At 40.4% G+C, this 14,588-nt stretch overlaps 1 protein-coding gene across 7 annotated transcripts in view; it reads left to right on the forward strand.

The window, feature by feature from the left end:
* Window positions 1–14,588, forward strand: part of VPS54 (VPS54 subunit of GARP complex) — a 62,574-nt gene that overhangs the window by 31,580 nt on the left and 16,406 nt on the right. For all 7 annotated transcript variants that reach the window (XM_080389564.1, XM_080389565.1, XM_080389561.1 and 4 more), the window contains 8 exons: window positions 3,045–3,171; window positions 4,244–4,351; window positions 7,532–7,587; window positions 9,413–9,509; window positions 9,988–10,325; window positions 12,221–12,350; window positions 12,808–12,989; window positions 13,820–13,932. In XM_080389564.1, the coding sequence (XP_080245690.1) occupies window positions 3,045–3,171; window positions 4,244–4,351; window positions 7,532–7,587; window positions 9,413–9,509; window positions 9,988–10,325; window positions 12,221–12,350; window positions 12,808–12,989; window positions 13,820–13,932 (1,151 nt within the window). The remainder of the gene's footprint in view (window positions 1–3,044; window positions 3,172–4,243; window positions 4,352–7,531; window positions 7,588–9,412; window positions 9,510–9,987; window positions 10,326–12,220; window positions 12,351–12,807; window positions 12,990–13,819; window positions 13,933–14,588) is intronic.

Below are 14,588 nucleotides of genomic sequence, written 5' to 3' on the forward strand. Positions count from 1 at the left end.
ACATTTGTATTTAACTGGATGATAATGAGTGTACTTCTACAACTCTGTGACAGCATCAGTCAGAATTACTTGTGTTTTGCAATCAAGTGACCTACGTACAATGTCAGTAGAGTGCAGTTCTGTTGTCGTGCTTGGTATATGTGATGTCCTAAGAATGTGCCATTATTTTAAAACTACACTCAGATGTGGAACATCTTTGCAGGTAAATATTCATTTTGTCTCCAAAAAGTAATTTGTATGAATAATGCTTAGTTGGTTTCTATGGCAGAGTTAAAAATAACGATGTGAGTGGGGAATGTCTCCTCTGCTTTGGATATTAAGGGTTCAGAAAGGTGAGTTAAGTGTGACCAGAGTCACCGTCCCCACCAGAGATGCAAGCGCAGTTGAGAAGCCCAGTACAGTTGTTCCCGAGTCTCACAGTGGCCCCTGTGTATAGCATGTCTGGAGAAATAACGTGCAGTGGGAAGATGGAGATCTTGATAAAACTTCTGAGTAGAATGTTGTGTTTCTAAAAACAAACAATTTTAAAAAAAAAAATCTAAATTGATGGCATACACAAATAAGTCAGCTTTTTCCAAGAAATACCAAATGGACGTTCTTGCTTTGTTCTGAACAAGAATGCCATAGTTGTCAAGTGAGTTAAGGAACTGATTTATTTTAAGATTATATTAACTTCTAAATCAGTATCACATTTTTCTAAATAATTAGTATGTCTCTTTTTAACTAAATAATTTGTATCTTATTTTTAAACCCAAATTTGTTACTTTGGTATTGTGCATGACAGCTGGTGGAATTTGCTTTTGAACAGATAACTTTAAATTGAGTCATGTCGCAGAATCGCTGAATCAATATAAAATAGCAAGAAAACTACTCAGATTACCCATATACAAAATTTTTCCTCATCTTGCTATGCTATATGCAGAAAACAATGTAATTTGATTCTAGTTACAGCAAGAAACGAAAGCACCTTAATGGTGCTGTGAAGTAATAAATTGGTGTCTTTAATCTAAGTCAGTATCCCCAGTGATTGTAGGTACAGTTGTAACGATACAGTTACTGCTTGCTACTATAGGATAGAATTGCAGTTTTAGAGCTCTTTAACATTTTCAAGTTCATACTTTTAATTTAAAAAAAAACACTTAACTTGTTAACTAAATTACAAACCTGTACTGCCAGGTTTTATATTGTTTTCATAGTCCTTGTTGGGGTGATGGAGATAAAGTGATTTTTTTGCACAGGTATGCTGGCAAACCATATTTTAGTACTTTTTTATACAGTAAAACATGGATACTTAGAAAAAAGAGTTTCACCTCTGTGTTTTAAAAGAATTTTTACCCTGCAGTCGTAATTTTACATCAGAGAGTTGTAGTATTCAGTCATTGAAAGGACATGAGGTGTGACTGGTACCTCTTAAAAGATGGTTGCCAAGGCATTTTGCTGGAGCATGAATTAAGGTTTGACTTGTTCTAGTGTGTTTCAGGGTAGAGGGATTTTTTATTTTTGTTTTGTTAGGGGCTAGAATATCTTGGGCAAAATGGTGGCAGCAAGTGCTGGGAACTCATGGCAGATGTTTCCATACCTGAGGTTTGAAAGGGCGGGTTACTTGTGTTTCAGTGCAGTTAAGCACAGTTGCAGAAATACTTGACTGAAGAGCATCTTTGTGCTTACCTAAGTAAACCTTTGTGTTGTGGGTATTAGTCCTGCAGTAAGTTTTGCAGCTCCAGTCGTTGTACTGCAAATAATAATCTTCAGGGTTTTTTCTGTTGGGTTTGTTTTGAAACGTCCACAGTGCAACTGGCTTGGATTTTCTAGAGACCATTTTTGCTTAAATTAGTTTTTTTAAATGTGTCCTCTTTGTCCATTCCAGCCAATTCTTGACCAACAGTTTCAAAGCAGGCACATCCCCCATCATCTTAAAATTAGAAAAAAATGAAGCTGCTTAACTGGGATCCAGCAAGACTCATTCAGTTCAGCTCAGTGCTGGCCACGTGGGCTTCTGCAGGGAGGAGCTACCCTGGCATCACGCTTCCTTGCGCCCTGGTGCTGACTTTGCCCACGGGGCTGTGAGGCTGGACCCTGTGGGCTTTGCACTGGTACAGCAGTGCTCCTACCAGGGAGTCCTAACATGTTTTTGCGGCTCCATGAAAGCTAACAGTCCGGCTACACCAGCACTGAATTAAAGCCAGTGAGCCGTGCAGGTTTATCTTCCCCATTTTGTGTCCGGGTTTTTCTAAAACCTCACCACTTCTGTTAATTCTCATTGGCAAAGTGTCTGTCTGTTTTTGTTTTTAAACAAGGAAAAAGCAGACTGATTTTTACAGATGTTTGGTGCTCCCAGCTGTCGGTGGAAGTTGGAAGGCCTGGAGTGTTTGACATCCCTGAAAGTATCACTTTTAATTTTACTCTGCTAAAAGTTTCTCTAGCTGCACAGTTTTTAAAGACTGGTTGACATTTCTGATGTGAGAAATTCCCTTGTGGTTCTATATGACAACAATCTGCAAAATATGGTTTAAAATCTGCAATACATGGAAAAAATATTTTGAATGTAGAGTACCATAAAAATGGCAAACTTGAAAACTCTTCTGTGCTCTCTGAAAGCCATCCTCTCATGGAAAGCCGTTACTGTATCTCAGTCATGTAAAGTAAATCTGTGACCATGTTAAAAGCTCAAACACTTTTTTTTTTTAGTCACTTTCCTGCTGACAAGCACAGAATATTCTCAGTTCTGGTTCACTTCATTAGGAAGAAGTACTCAACACCTTAAAAAAAAAAAACAAACACAAAACCAACAACCAAAAAAACCCTAATTCCAGGTTTTACCCTCCATCAATATTCAAGACCATATGTTTGCTGCAAGGTGACAGTACCTCTGAAAAATGCATGGTTTCAGCTGCTCTAAGAAGTGAAAGATTTGAGCCCCCCATTAAGCCAGCATTGATTGCATGGAAATTACCTGCTGGGTGGTTATTTTCTTCAGCTGTGAAATAATGATTCATTTTCAGGTTGATTATATTGGCTCATATCTCAATGGCTGTTTTTCTTAGGCATCTTGGCTCACAGCTTTGTGAACTGGAAAAGCTGATAGATAAAATGATGATTGCGGAGTTTTCAACTTATGCTCGCAATGATTTAAATAGACCCTTAGAAGATGATTGCCAAATTCTAGAAGAGGTATGTCTGTTACTGAAATAAACTGTCTGATGAATATGTTTGCATTTTTAACATACTTAATTAGCACCAACTAATTCACTCAGGTCCCTAGTAGCAACATTATAATTCTACACTATTTCTCTTCTCATCCAAACTTCCACACACACACACCCTTTTTTTTTGTGCTTGATAAAATTAAGTAATTGTAACTAAACTCATGGAACTGCAATTCAGTCATACTTTATTTTTTCAAAATAATCAGTTTTATTTTCTCTGATTAAATGTATACTGAGTTTACTTCATGAGCCTCAACACTTTTAAGTCAAAAAGAACATGGACTCTCATATCTACTTGAGTGTATAATGTAAAAACTTCAGTTTTGCAATGGAAGATGACAGTTGCATGTTGTTCTCATTCTGCCTCCCTGTGCATTTGTGGGTGCTTATATCAACTGTATGGTCACCCTGAATACATGCTTCCTTTGCAGTATAGATAAATATATTTCTCATTCCTCTGAAGATCATAAACATCTAAAGATTAAGCTAGTGTGATTGCTTTCTAGCCAGGAAAAAACTTTTCTGGATTTTGCCTGTACTATTCTTCAGTAAATGCTGGACCCTATTAAGTGTTTAGTTTTATTTCATCCATGGGTTTCATTAAATACAGTGAACAGCAATAGCACTTAAAATGTTCCCATTTCTGCCCTATAGTTTCTTCCCACCTCTGCTCCACAATGGGATAGCCTCTCACTTGTGCTGGTGCAATTGTATTTAGTGTAATTCTTGCTTGGGGTAAGGAAACTAATTCATCTTTCAAATTATCCATGTTTTTTAAGCACAAGTGGATGAGCACAACTGAGAAACAGGCATGAAACAGGCTGGGAGGAAGGGACTCCGCTGGTATTGCTATAGGGAGCTTTGTATGGTCAAAGCATGGCATTAGTCTCAAGGCACTGCACTGATCTAAATACTGTTCACTGTGTTTGATACATGAACTTTCTTACTGCTGTGTAATTTCTTAAAATTGTTTCTTGTCCTCATCTTGATATTTTTATTATGGGATTTTTTATTTTTCTTTTTTTTTTTCTTGATAGGAGAGACTTGTATCTCTAGTATTTGGACTTTTAAAACAAAGAAAACTAAATTTTTATGAAATATATGGAGATGAAATGATTATTACTGCAAAGAACATAATTAAACAGGTAAGCCAAACACTTCTAACATACCTGACAAGCTTGCCTCAAGTCCTTAAAAATTATTTTCTAAAGTAGTTAAGAACAGCTCTAATGAAGTTTTGTGGTGGTTAATGGTCTCTCCTTTGGAGCAGCTGAGCTTTGCAGACACTAAGGATTTCCTGAAGCACAGAGGTCTGTTTGCAGAGAAGACCTTCTGGAAGGAGTAGGTAGCATAAGTATAGCAGATCACAGCTTTCTCTGTATAGGTACCATTGTTCTGAGTTCCTTGATTTCAGCTTAAGGGGTTTTTTTTCCTCTTAACAATGGCTTTCCCAAATAGTATAGCTGTGTCATAACAACTATGTTTAGAAACAAAAAAAACAAAACCACCCCCACCCCCCCCAAAAACCCACCACCAAAATCCAAAAATGCATCAACACTCACCGCCAACCCTCTAAAAACTAAACCCCTTAAGTTCTTGGTCTAAATACATAACAGAGAATCAAAAAACCTGCCAGCAGAAACAATCGAATTCCCAACAAATGCAACAGAAAACATTGCTTGCCTGAATATTAGCACAGACCTAGCATAGGCACATGATAAACGATGGGAAAATATCCATGTCTTTTTCTGACAGCAAAGTGAAGCAACGAAGAAGGTAGAAGTGCTTGTCTGTAAAAAAGAAAAAATTTTAAAAAAATTTAAAAAAATAAAAACGAACTTGTCGTGGTGGTGGTGTTTGCCGTTTAGAGTAGTGTGTCTGTCTTCTCAAACCAAAAATCTTTGTAGACTAAAACAACAAATGAACATTCTTTGGGGGAAAATGCATCAACTAGCGACACATGTGATGGCTTTTGTTTGCAAACAAAAACTTAGACTGAGCATGTGTTTAGTACTCTTAATTTTATTAATCTTGTTTGTTTGCCTGCATATGTGAGAATATTGTGTAAGGGGTGTTTTTCTCCCCTAAAGATACATGATTATTTCAAGTGTCACGTTCTGCTGTGGTAATGAGCTGCTTCTGATTTGTATCTCAAAGGCTGGGAGATAGCTGGGTGGTGGGTTTGCCATCAGATGAAGACAGTCTTTCCTGTCCTCATAGTATAGTACGATGTTCACAGCTGTGTTGTGAACCAAGTTGGGAACCCAGCTTTTAAAAGTTTGGATTTTCTTTTTTAATGTTATTGTAAGGTTTTTGTTTTAAGCTAGATTGGGATTTCCTAAATCACTTTATGTTGCAGCGCCACGGTTCTGTTCATCTCATTGTGCAGGGTGGGTATAGATAAAGCAGGCCAATGTTGCTAGTGAATATTGTGGGAGAATTAGAAAACAGACAGTCAATGTATGCAACAGTCCCACCACTTTTTGTAAGGACCTGGCGATGATGTGGGTCCTTTCCCACTTGACCCCAATGTAATTTACATCAGTTAAGCACTCGTGCCCCTAACTGCTTGTTCTCTCCCCACCTGAAGGTGGTGGGATGCTGGGCTGCATCATTTCCCTGCTCCCTAAAAGATCAGCAGAGGGTGTGAGTGAACACTACTTTCTAGTCATGCTGTGTTACTGTAAGCCTGGAAAAACAAAGGCATACAGATGTGTGCAGCTGCTCCAGGCCTTCACATTGTGCTTAACACCACCAAAAAAAACCCAAACAAACAAACAAAAAAGGCATGAATGAATAACACCAGCATAAAACTGTGCCATCTGCCCACTGGTCTGCCTTGGCTTTTCACTTGCCTCTATCAGCAGTCATGAGACTTTTTTTTCCTTTAAGTTCTTTGTTTAGTTGCGTAATAGGCAGGTAGTGCTCCCTGTTTTCCTGCTTGTTCTCAGTCATAAAGCGCTTCTCCCGTTCTGCTGGGAGTATCTGTCTTTAAGGTGTCACCTCTGCTCAGTAATAGACGAAGTTTAATCAGCTTCCAGTCTAAGTTTCTATTGAACAGGGAAAACAGACAGGATCAGATTATTTCTGGTTTGTGCAACAGGTTTGGATTGTAGCCTATTGTCTCAACTCTTAGGGATGTTTTTCCTTAATGAAGGAAACAGTTTCCTTCCCACATCTCAAATGTGCTTCCTGTTCAAATGCATCGCTGGGCTGTTTTGGTCAGTACTGTAGCAGCTCTTTATTGCCAGGCTGGTGAAAGAGCAGAGGTTTGTAATCACTGAACACACTGCACAGTTCAAGAATAAGGTGTGTTCTTACAAACTGCTGTACTGACCACCGTTACTCAAAATGCAGCTAAAATCCACATAGCTTGAGACGGCAGCCCTCAGTCACTATTTGGGTTGTACATATTCACTTAAAGGCAAGATGAGTTCATATGCTACTGACTTATTTGATCAAGTTATTGAATTAGTATTTGGGAGAAAACCCCTAATTCAATCTGAACGGAGTTGATTTGTACCTAGGGCTTACAAGTAACATGAAAAGAGATCGGTGAAATCACTGTGAAACGATAGATGTCTTTGGAATGAAAATCAATTGTTAGAGACTGAAGAACTGGCCGGTTTTGTGTGCACCAGTTGAGGACCAAGTGTCCTTTGAGGAAAGGCCACAGCGTAGCGATTAAGGTGTGGAGAAATCTTGGGACAGAGGCAGGCTGTGCCCTGGAGGGACGAGGAGGACAGACAGCAAATCCCATTTCTCCTGGGAGAGCAGTTTGAAACTGGCTCTGCCTTAACAGTTGAAAGCGCAGGACTGTAGGTGGCTGCTGTCACACTTTGCTGCTGCTGTTCTTTCCAACACAGGTTACTTTCCAAGTCCTGTATTTAAAGATTAAAAGAAGTCAACCAATATTGTCCAAAGTCAGGTGCTTTGGAAAGGGGAAGAATATAGCTTCTGTTCTCAAGCATCTGACCTGAGAGACATTTTTTAAATGTGCTTAGCATCCATGCTCAGAAAAGCAGGTCCCTTTGTGATGAAGTCGGTGTGCCCTCCAGAGCTTAGTATGCAGTTGGGAACTTTTTGATCATCTGTATTTTGCAAGTAGATGTTTGGTGGGTGGTTTGGGGGTTTTGTTTTGGGGGTTTTGTTTGTTTGTTTTTAGAGAAACAAGAGGTTAAATGATACAAATATGTCTTTCCTTTTGTTATTTTACTTTTCCTTATTTAACTTGAGGATTATTGTGTATGTTATGAAACTTAGCAGCGGTTAGAAAGAAGCTAAGATCTTTTTTTGTTTTGTTTTTTCCCCTTTAAATTTGACAGTGTGTGGTTAATACGGTATCGCAGATAGAAGAAATAGATACAGAAGTGGTTGTTAAGTAAGTATACAGCCAGATATTATTTTTTTTTTGGTGGTGGGTGGGGATAGGAGATGGATGGTTTTTAGCATAGATAAATTTGCCATTCTAATTTGTGCTTAAATTTCCATATAACAAAGGATTAGCCTTCTCTTTCACCTTGAGCCTCTGCTTCTGTCCACCTCCGTGAGAATATTGTGTATTCCCCTTCAGATTCTAACGTTACCTTAAATGTACTGTTAAAATAAATACTAAAATACTGTGAATCTCACTGCATGAAGCATAAACTACTGTATTTAGGCATATGTCTCTTAACTACTTGAAGGCATTCCCTGTTGTCGTAATCTGGGGTTACCTGTCAGTAGTTTCAGTACCTCCCACATGAACAAGAACAGGAGCTATGCAGAGAGACCAGGCAGCTTCAGACGCAAGAAAATGGTCCAGCAGGAGCTTTGCAAAGCCTAGCAAAGGCAAATGCCAAGTTCTGTATCTTGGAAGGAGCAACCCCTTTGCAAAAGGAGAGGCAGGAGCTGGCTGGCTTCAGGGCAGCTTTGCAGGGCAGGACCTGCGGATCTCTGGTGGAGAACTGGTTGGCCATAGACAGCAGCGTGTCCTTACAGCTGCAGCCTGGGCAATGTTAGCACAGCTGGCAGGTCAGGGGGCAAGAAAGACATCGAGATCCAGAAAAGGCCACTGGGTTGTCTGAGGGCCCAAAGCGCAGAGTGCAGGAGCAGCAGCCTGGGAAGGGGAAGGCTCAGGGGAGAGCGGCCCGCAGCTACCCCATAGAAGGGTTACAGGAGAGCTGCAGACAGAGCCAGGCTCCTCTCGGAGGTGTGCAGGGGAAGGATGAGGGGCAGCGGGCAAAAGGTGAAAGATGAGAAATGCTAGTTGAATCTTAGAAAAGATGTGTTCATGTGTTCCCAGTGAGGATGGTCAAACACTGGAACAGGGCCCTGAAGGAGCTGTGGGATATCCGTCCTGGGACGTAGTCAAGCCTTGACTGGGCAGGGCCCACAGCAACCCAAGCTGGTTGGACCCGAGTTGAGCAGGGGTTGGACAAGGCACCTCCGGAGGCCCCAGCTCCAGAGGCCCCTGCCAGCTTCTGTTTGTCTGTAGCTCTGTGATTCATTTGGCTCAGCAAAGGGTTACCCCAAGGGAATAAAACCAGACCAGCTGATAAAGCAAAGTGAGTGGCAGAATCTGCATGGGATTCTTACCCAGACTGGGAAGAGTCTGGGCACAGGGTCATTCTTAAACAGTAGATATTTGATCACTGTTCCCCAGTGTTTACTATTCTGCCGTTAGGTCCTAACTGTGTATTACAGGGTTTAACTTTTGTTCTATCAATGGCTTCTCTGCCCTTTGCCGCGAACAGCTGACTTGCACTTTAGTAGCAGAAGTGGTCTCGCTGCAGTGCAACAAAATGGGCTTAATAACACAGCTTTTGTAACACTTGCAAATTACTTTCATTTAAGTCTTTCTATATATATATTTTTTCCCCCCTTACATGATTCATGAAAATGCTATTAACCCCCCTCCCTTGTTCTAACATGTACTTATCCCAGGGAAAGAGAATTTGTGTCCTGGAAAAAACTAGATGGTAAATGTGAGGCTTTCATTTTTTAGCATGATCTGGTTTTATATACCTCCTTCCCCATTGCGCTTGCATACATTGTGTTGATAGTGACTGTTGGTCAGATGATGTTTGTTGTTATGCCAGATAAAAATCTACAGGGTTTTCCTTATATTTACGATTCCATTTAAAGCATGTTTTTTTTCTTTATGTGCCAGTAGGCATCATGGCCAGTAAGCACTTGTTGTTTACTGAATACTGCTCTTTTTTCAGGCTTGCAGACCAGATGAGGATGATGAATTTTCCTCAGTGGTTTGATTTACTGAAGAATATTTTTTCTAAGTTTACCACCTTCCTCAAGAGAATAAAGGTAAGACATTCATTTGCCAAGAGTTTCACCTAATTCAGACATGAAAGGGAATTAAGTTACTTTCCATTTGAAGTCTTAAGGTGTTGGTTTTGCTTATAGAGCTCAAACTTTTGATTGAAAGGATATGTGAATATTGGCATCCAGGGCAAAAATGATTAGTGTTAACAAAGAGAGCAGTGGGAAGGAGATAATACCTCTTGTTGCGTGATTGCATCCATTTCAGGCTGCTAGGGATTAGGACAGAACTTTTGTATGTGTTAGATTGCTCCAAATGAGGTTTCTTTCACCATTCTCAGAAACAGCTGATATTGGTTACCATCAGACGGACAGGTCTGCCTCCGAATGCTAATTATGCAATAGAAAATAAAGCCAGGATTTAGTTTAATTTCATGGGTAAAAGAAAATCCCTTTCTAGCACAAGTTTGTGGCACAGGGTTTTGTTTTTTTTTTTTGTAATAGAAGTTATATTTGATTCTAGGCAACGTTAAATACTATCCGTAGCGTGGTTTTCTTGGTTCTAGACAAGAACCAAAAAACCAGAGACCTGGCGGACACCTTACAAAAGAACTCTGCTAAAGACAGTACGGTGGACACAGAAGTGGCTTACCTGACTCATGAAGGCATGTTTATAAGTGATGCGTTCAACGAAGGAGACCTCCCGCCTGTAGCAGCTGACACTACCTCTCAACGAAACACTTCCCCAAACAGTGAGCCCTGTAGCAGTGACTCGGTCTCTGAACCAGAGTGCACTACCGATTCCTCATCCAGCAAAGAGCAAACATCGTCTTCTGTTACTCCAGGGGCAGTAGAGATGATGTAAGTAGACACACTACCTTGTCTTCACTTTGCAGTGTGCCGGAACCAGATGTTAGGTGCAGGCAGTTGTTTCTGATGATAGAGTACGAAAATTACTTTGAAGGAATGTGCTTTTCTAGGTAAGTGAAGTGCAGTGGCTCTCCCCCATCTCCCTTGGAGACTGCCATCAGACTGCACTATCCCCAGCTCACCTTTTTTTTTATTTGTCTTGTTTTCACCTCTATGCATAGTGGTACAGGGACTGATTGTGTCAGTTCTTACAGAAAAGGGCCCCTTCTCCATCTGTTCTGTTGGGGAGCCTGCTTCTGTAGAGAGCAGGAGAGATGCAAGCCTAGCCTCGTGAAAGATAGCTTGTCACGCCTTTAACAGGCAGAAGCATCTGTTTCCTGTCCATGTTTCCTATGGCTATTTTTTTCTGTTGTTTTCTTTTTTTAAGCTGGCTTCATGGAGTACACCTTGATAAATTCTAGAGAAAAATCTGCTATTCGTTGTCAACTGTTTGACTTGCATGGTTAAATAAATCCATCTCAGTGCTTTGCGAACATAGGCAGTGCTGCCCTGTGGTGCTCCAGACTCCAGAGCTGTAACATTTTGGCATCCTTTTATGCATATTATTTATGGCTGGAAGTCAGAGCTACCGTTTCAAAAGGACCAGGTATAGTGTGTGTGAGACTCGGGCGTGAGCCACTTAAAAAGGCAGCATGTCTGGATACAGGGTTCTATGAAGCAAAATTGAAATACTGCTTGTTACCATGCTGGAAGATGGAAGATAGCAAATGTCCTGCTTGCTCTAGCTGGTTGGTACTTAAACTACTGGTGTATTTAAGCAGCTGTCATTGTTGATAGAGACCTTACCCCTCAAATCACAGTGCTGGCTGAAGGAGATTGTTTTATGTGCAGCATAGTCTAATTAAATCTAATTCAGGCCTGTGTACGTCCAAGCATCCATCATGCGCTGAAGGAGAAATGCAATGTGAAGACGAGTCCAGGGTTACAGGGAGGAGCAGGGAAGGAGAAGGGAGCTGGATCTGAACTGGTCTTGAGCACTTTGCCAAGTTTGCTAAAAATATACCACTCAGCTGGGGGTCTGGAGCAATGAAGTTGTTTCCGAGGCTGGTTGCATAACTTCGTTCTAAAATGAACTCGCTTCATCCCTCTTCTGGTTTTCTTTGCACCTCTGCTCTGTGTCTGGAGCAGGCTAATAAAATTATACAGTTCTAACAATGTTAGCCCAGTTGCTGCTCTGTAGCATCCTGGGTTTTTGCTCTCCTCTTAAACTGCCAGTCCCTTCAGCAGCCACGCTGAACCAAGAGATTGTTATCTTAACTAATTACATGAATGGGCAGTGCTGTGCTAATGGCTAGCCTCAAACAGTAGGCAAATCACAAAAGGTTTTTTTAAAAGCACCAATTTAGGAGCCTGAAGTCTAAAGAGCAGATAGAATGACAGCCTATAGATTAAGGTGGCGGGGAGTGCAGAGTATGTATTTTAGGCTTAATGCTTGCATTGGAAGAAAAATACTGTGTTTTATCTGTCAGATGCTTGTGATGCTCAAGTGTTACCAAGCTAGGTAAATTTTAGTTCAGTAAATGTTAATAATATCTGTTGTATTAGTAATGGCTATATCATGTTTTGTCTTAGCCCATTAATAACAAATAGAACGTGGATTCAAAACAAAATATAAAGAAGTGCAATTGTACATTTACTTGTTACAGGGATTGACATGACTTTGACAGCAGCTTAGAACATCCCGTCTGTACAAAGTGACTTTGGTGATTAACTGACTGTCTGCATTTGACAGTTGCTGCAAGGCTCAGTCCTCCTTCAACCTATGAGCAAAAATACTGGGTTTTTTTATAAATTGATGCTCAACCAACTGGCTCTGTCATTTGTAGGATCAGTGATGACATGAAGCTGACTGACCTGGAACTGGTCAGGCTGGCAAACAATATTCAAGATTTACTTTATAATGCTTCTGATATCTGCCATGATCGTTCAGTCAAGTTCCTCATGGCAAGAGCAAAGGTAAGGAGCTTGGCTCAGACGGCTGTTGGCATCTCATCCTTAATGAGAATTTACTCCCAAGTTACTGGTTTAATGAGCGAGAGTTCTGAAATGGCATTCTCAATTGAAATTAAGTAACTGTTCCTGCTGCTACAGGCACTTGATGCTAATGCCCAGAGCACACAAGCATTAACATATCACATCATTGTAAGGCAATGTGGGTTTCTGCTACTTTTTTTCTTTTCTTTTTTCTTTTTTAATATTCTGACTTGCTGTCTTGGAAGCTCCATGCAGAGAATGCCTATCTATGACCAGGTACCAGCTTGCACTGCAATCTGCCTTCTCTGTCCCGTGTAGCGTTAAATAATGTTCTCCTTTGAAATACTCATAGCCCTCAGGCCTGCTGATTAGTCGTTTCTTTATGTCTCTGAATTTTTGTGCTGTTATGTTTCGTTACAATGGTTTTCTTTGCGTATAGGATGGCTTCCTAGAGAAGCTGAATTCCAACGAGTTTGTTGCTCTTTCTCGCTTGATGGAAGGCTTTATCTTAGATACTGAGCAGATCTGTGGCAGGAAAAGTATGTCCTTGCGAGGAGCACTTCAGAGTCAAGCTAATAGATTTGTGAATAGATTCCATGAGGAGAGGAAGACGAAACTAAGGTATCTCTGGGTAGAAGATTTTTGTGTTCTTACATGAATAATTTTATCAATCATATGCCAGGCAAACACGGTCTTTTGTTGCTTAGAATGCTGGTAAGCAAGTTGTACTTAAGAGCAGGGAGTGAAAAAACTGCATTAAAATCCAAATCTTTTCAATTGGTTTAGACTTCTAAGGTTTTCATAACTTAACTTCTTCAAAGTGGATTGTTCTACAGTTGCCTAAAGGAGGACATGATAGCTACAGGAAGTCCTCAAGACTGCCATCGAAGGGCAGGATTGCTGTGTCTCAGGGCTTGAGTAACTTTGGGATAATTCACTTCCAATTGTTTTTAAAAAAAAAAAAAACAGCGACACAAAAAAATAACAGAAAACCCAAAACAAAACCAACAAATAACCCAACCTAAAAACCTCCATCAAAAACAATAACAACAACAACAAAAAAAAAAACCCTTGGGGAACAGCCTTCCCAGTATCATACATCAAGTCATTTTGCTCTCATCCATCAAAAGCTCTTAAAATTCCAATGATTACTCATTGCTTCGGTGGCAGTGATCTCATAAGGATCTTTATTGCCTATTGTAGTCTTTTGTTCTCTATGATAGTTTGAATGAACAAATTGTGAGATCTCTAGGCCAAGATGGTGTTTACCTGTTTTGCTACTGCCAATTGTTGGGCACCTCTTTAAAATTAAGATGAATAACATAACATTTTGGGCCACTGGCTTTTTTTAAAATTACTGTAGTTTTGATTCTATACTGTTACAGGCAGGAAAAGCATCAAGACAAGGTGTTTCATTTTCTCAGTCTCCTCTCTTTTGTGTTTATAACTAGCCTGCTTTTGGACAACGAGCGCTGGAAGCAAGCTGAAGTTCCTGCTGAATTTCAGGATCTTGTTGATTCGGTCTCAGACGGCAGAATTTCTCTCCCTGAAAAAAAACCAGCAGGTGTGTATCTTTCCAGTCTGTGCTGGTTTTGGCTGGGATAGAGTTAATTTTCTTCTTAGTAGGTGATACAGTGCTGTGTCCTACTGTTAACTGAATTTATTATCAGCAAATGCTGCTATTGAAAGTTGACGGACATATTCCAATGTCATTCTTGATCTGTGTTTGCTCAGTGTCTTCTGGGGGAATCAGAAGGAAGTTGATGGCTTTTTTTTTTTCTTTTTTCTATTACCAGTGTTGAAACTTCTTGTGCTGACCTTAAAAACATGGATGTTTTTTTGAAAACCCGTTTAAGTGTTAGCACAGGGAGGGAGCTAATTTTTTTATACGTGTATTCACAGTGTAGAGGCTTGCAGTCTTTGCGCAAATTCAGTCTTTCCCCAGAACGTACCACTGAAGTGTTGCAAGGGCCCAAGGAGTGCGTGTGGGTGCTCAGCCCCCCTTAAACAAAGCTTGCTCCTTCCCCCTGCTTCATCTGCCACTTGTTCAAATGAAAGGCAGCATGCTGTGTGGCTGCTCATGGAAGTGAAAACTCATGTGCGCTCAATTATTTACCTTGCCACAGAAACCTCATTTGACCTCAGACAAGTCAGACTTTTCTCCTCGTGCCCCATTTCTGTCTGTGCAAATTGGAATGCATGATGCATTCTTACTTTGTG

This window comes from Falco punctatus (assembly GCF_963210335.1).
Source record: "Falco punctatus genome assembly, chromosome: 5".
Classification (NCBI taxonomy): Eukaryota; Metazoa; Chordata; class Aves; order Falconiformes; family Falconidae; genus Falco; species Falco punctatus.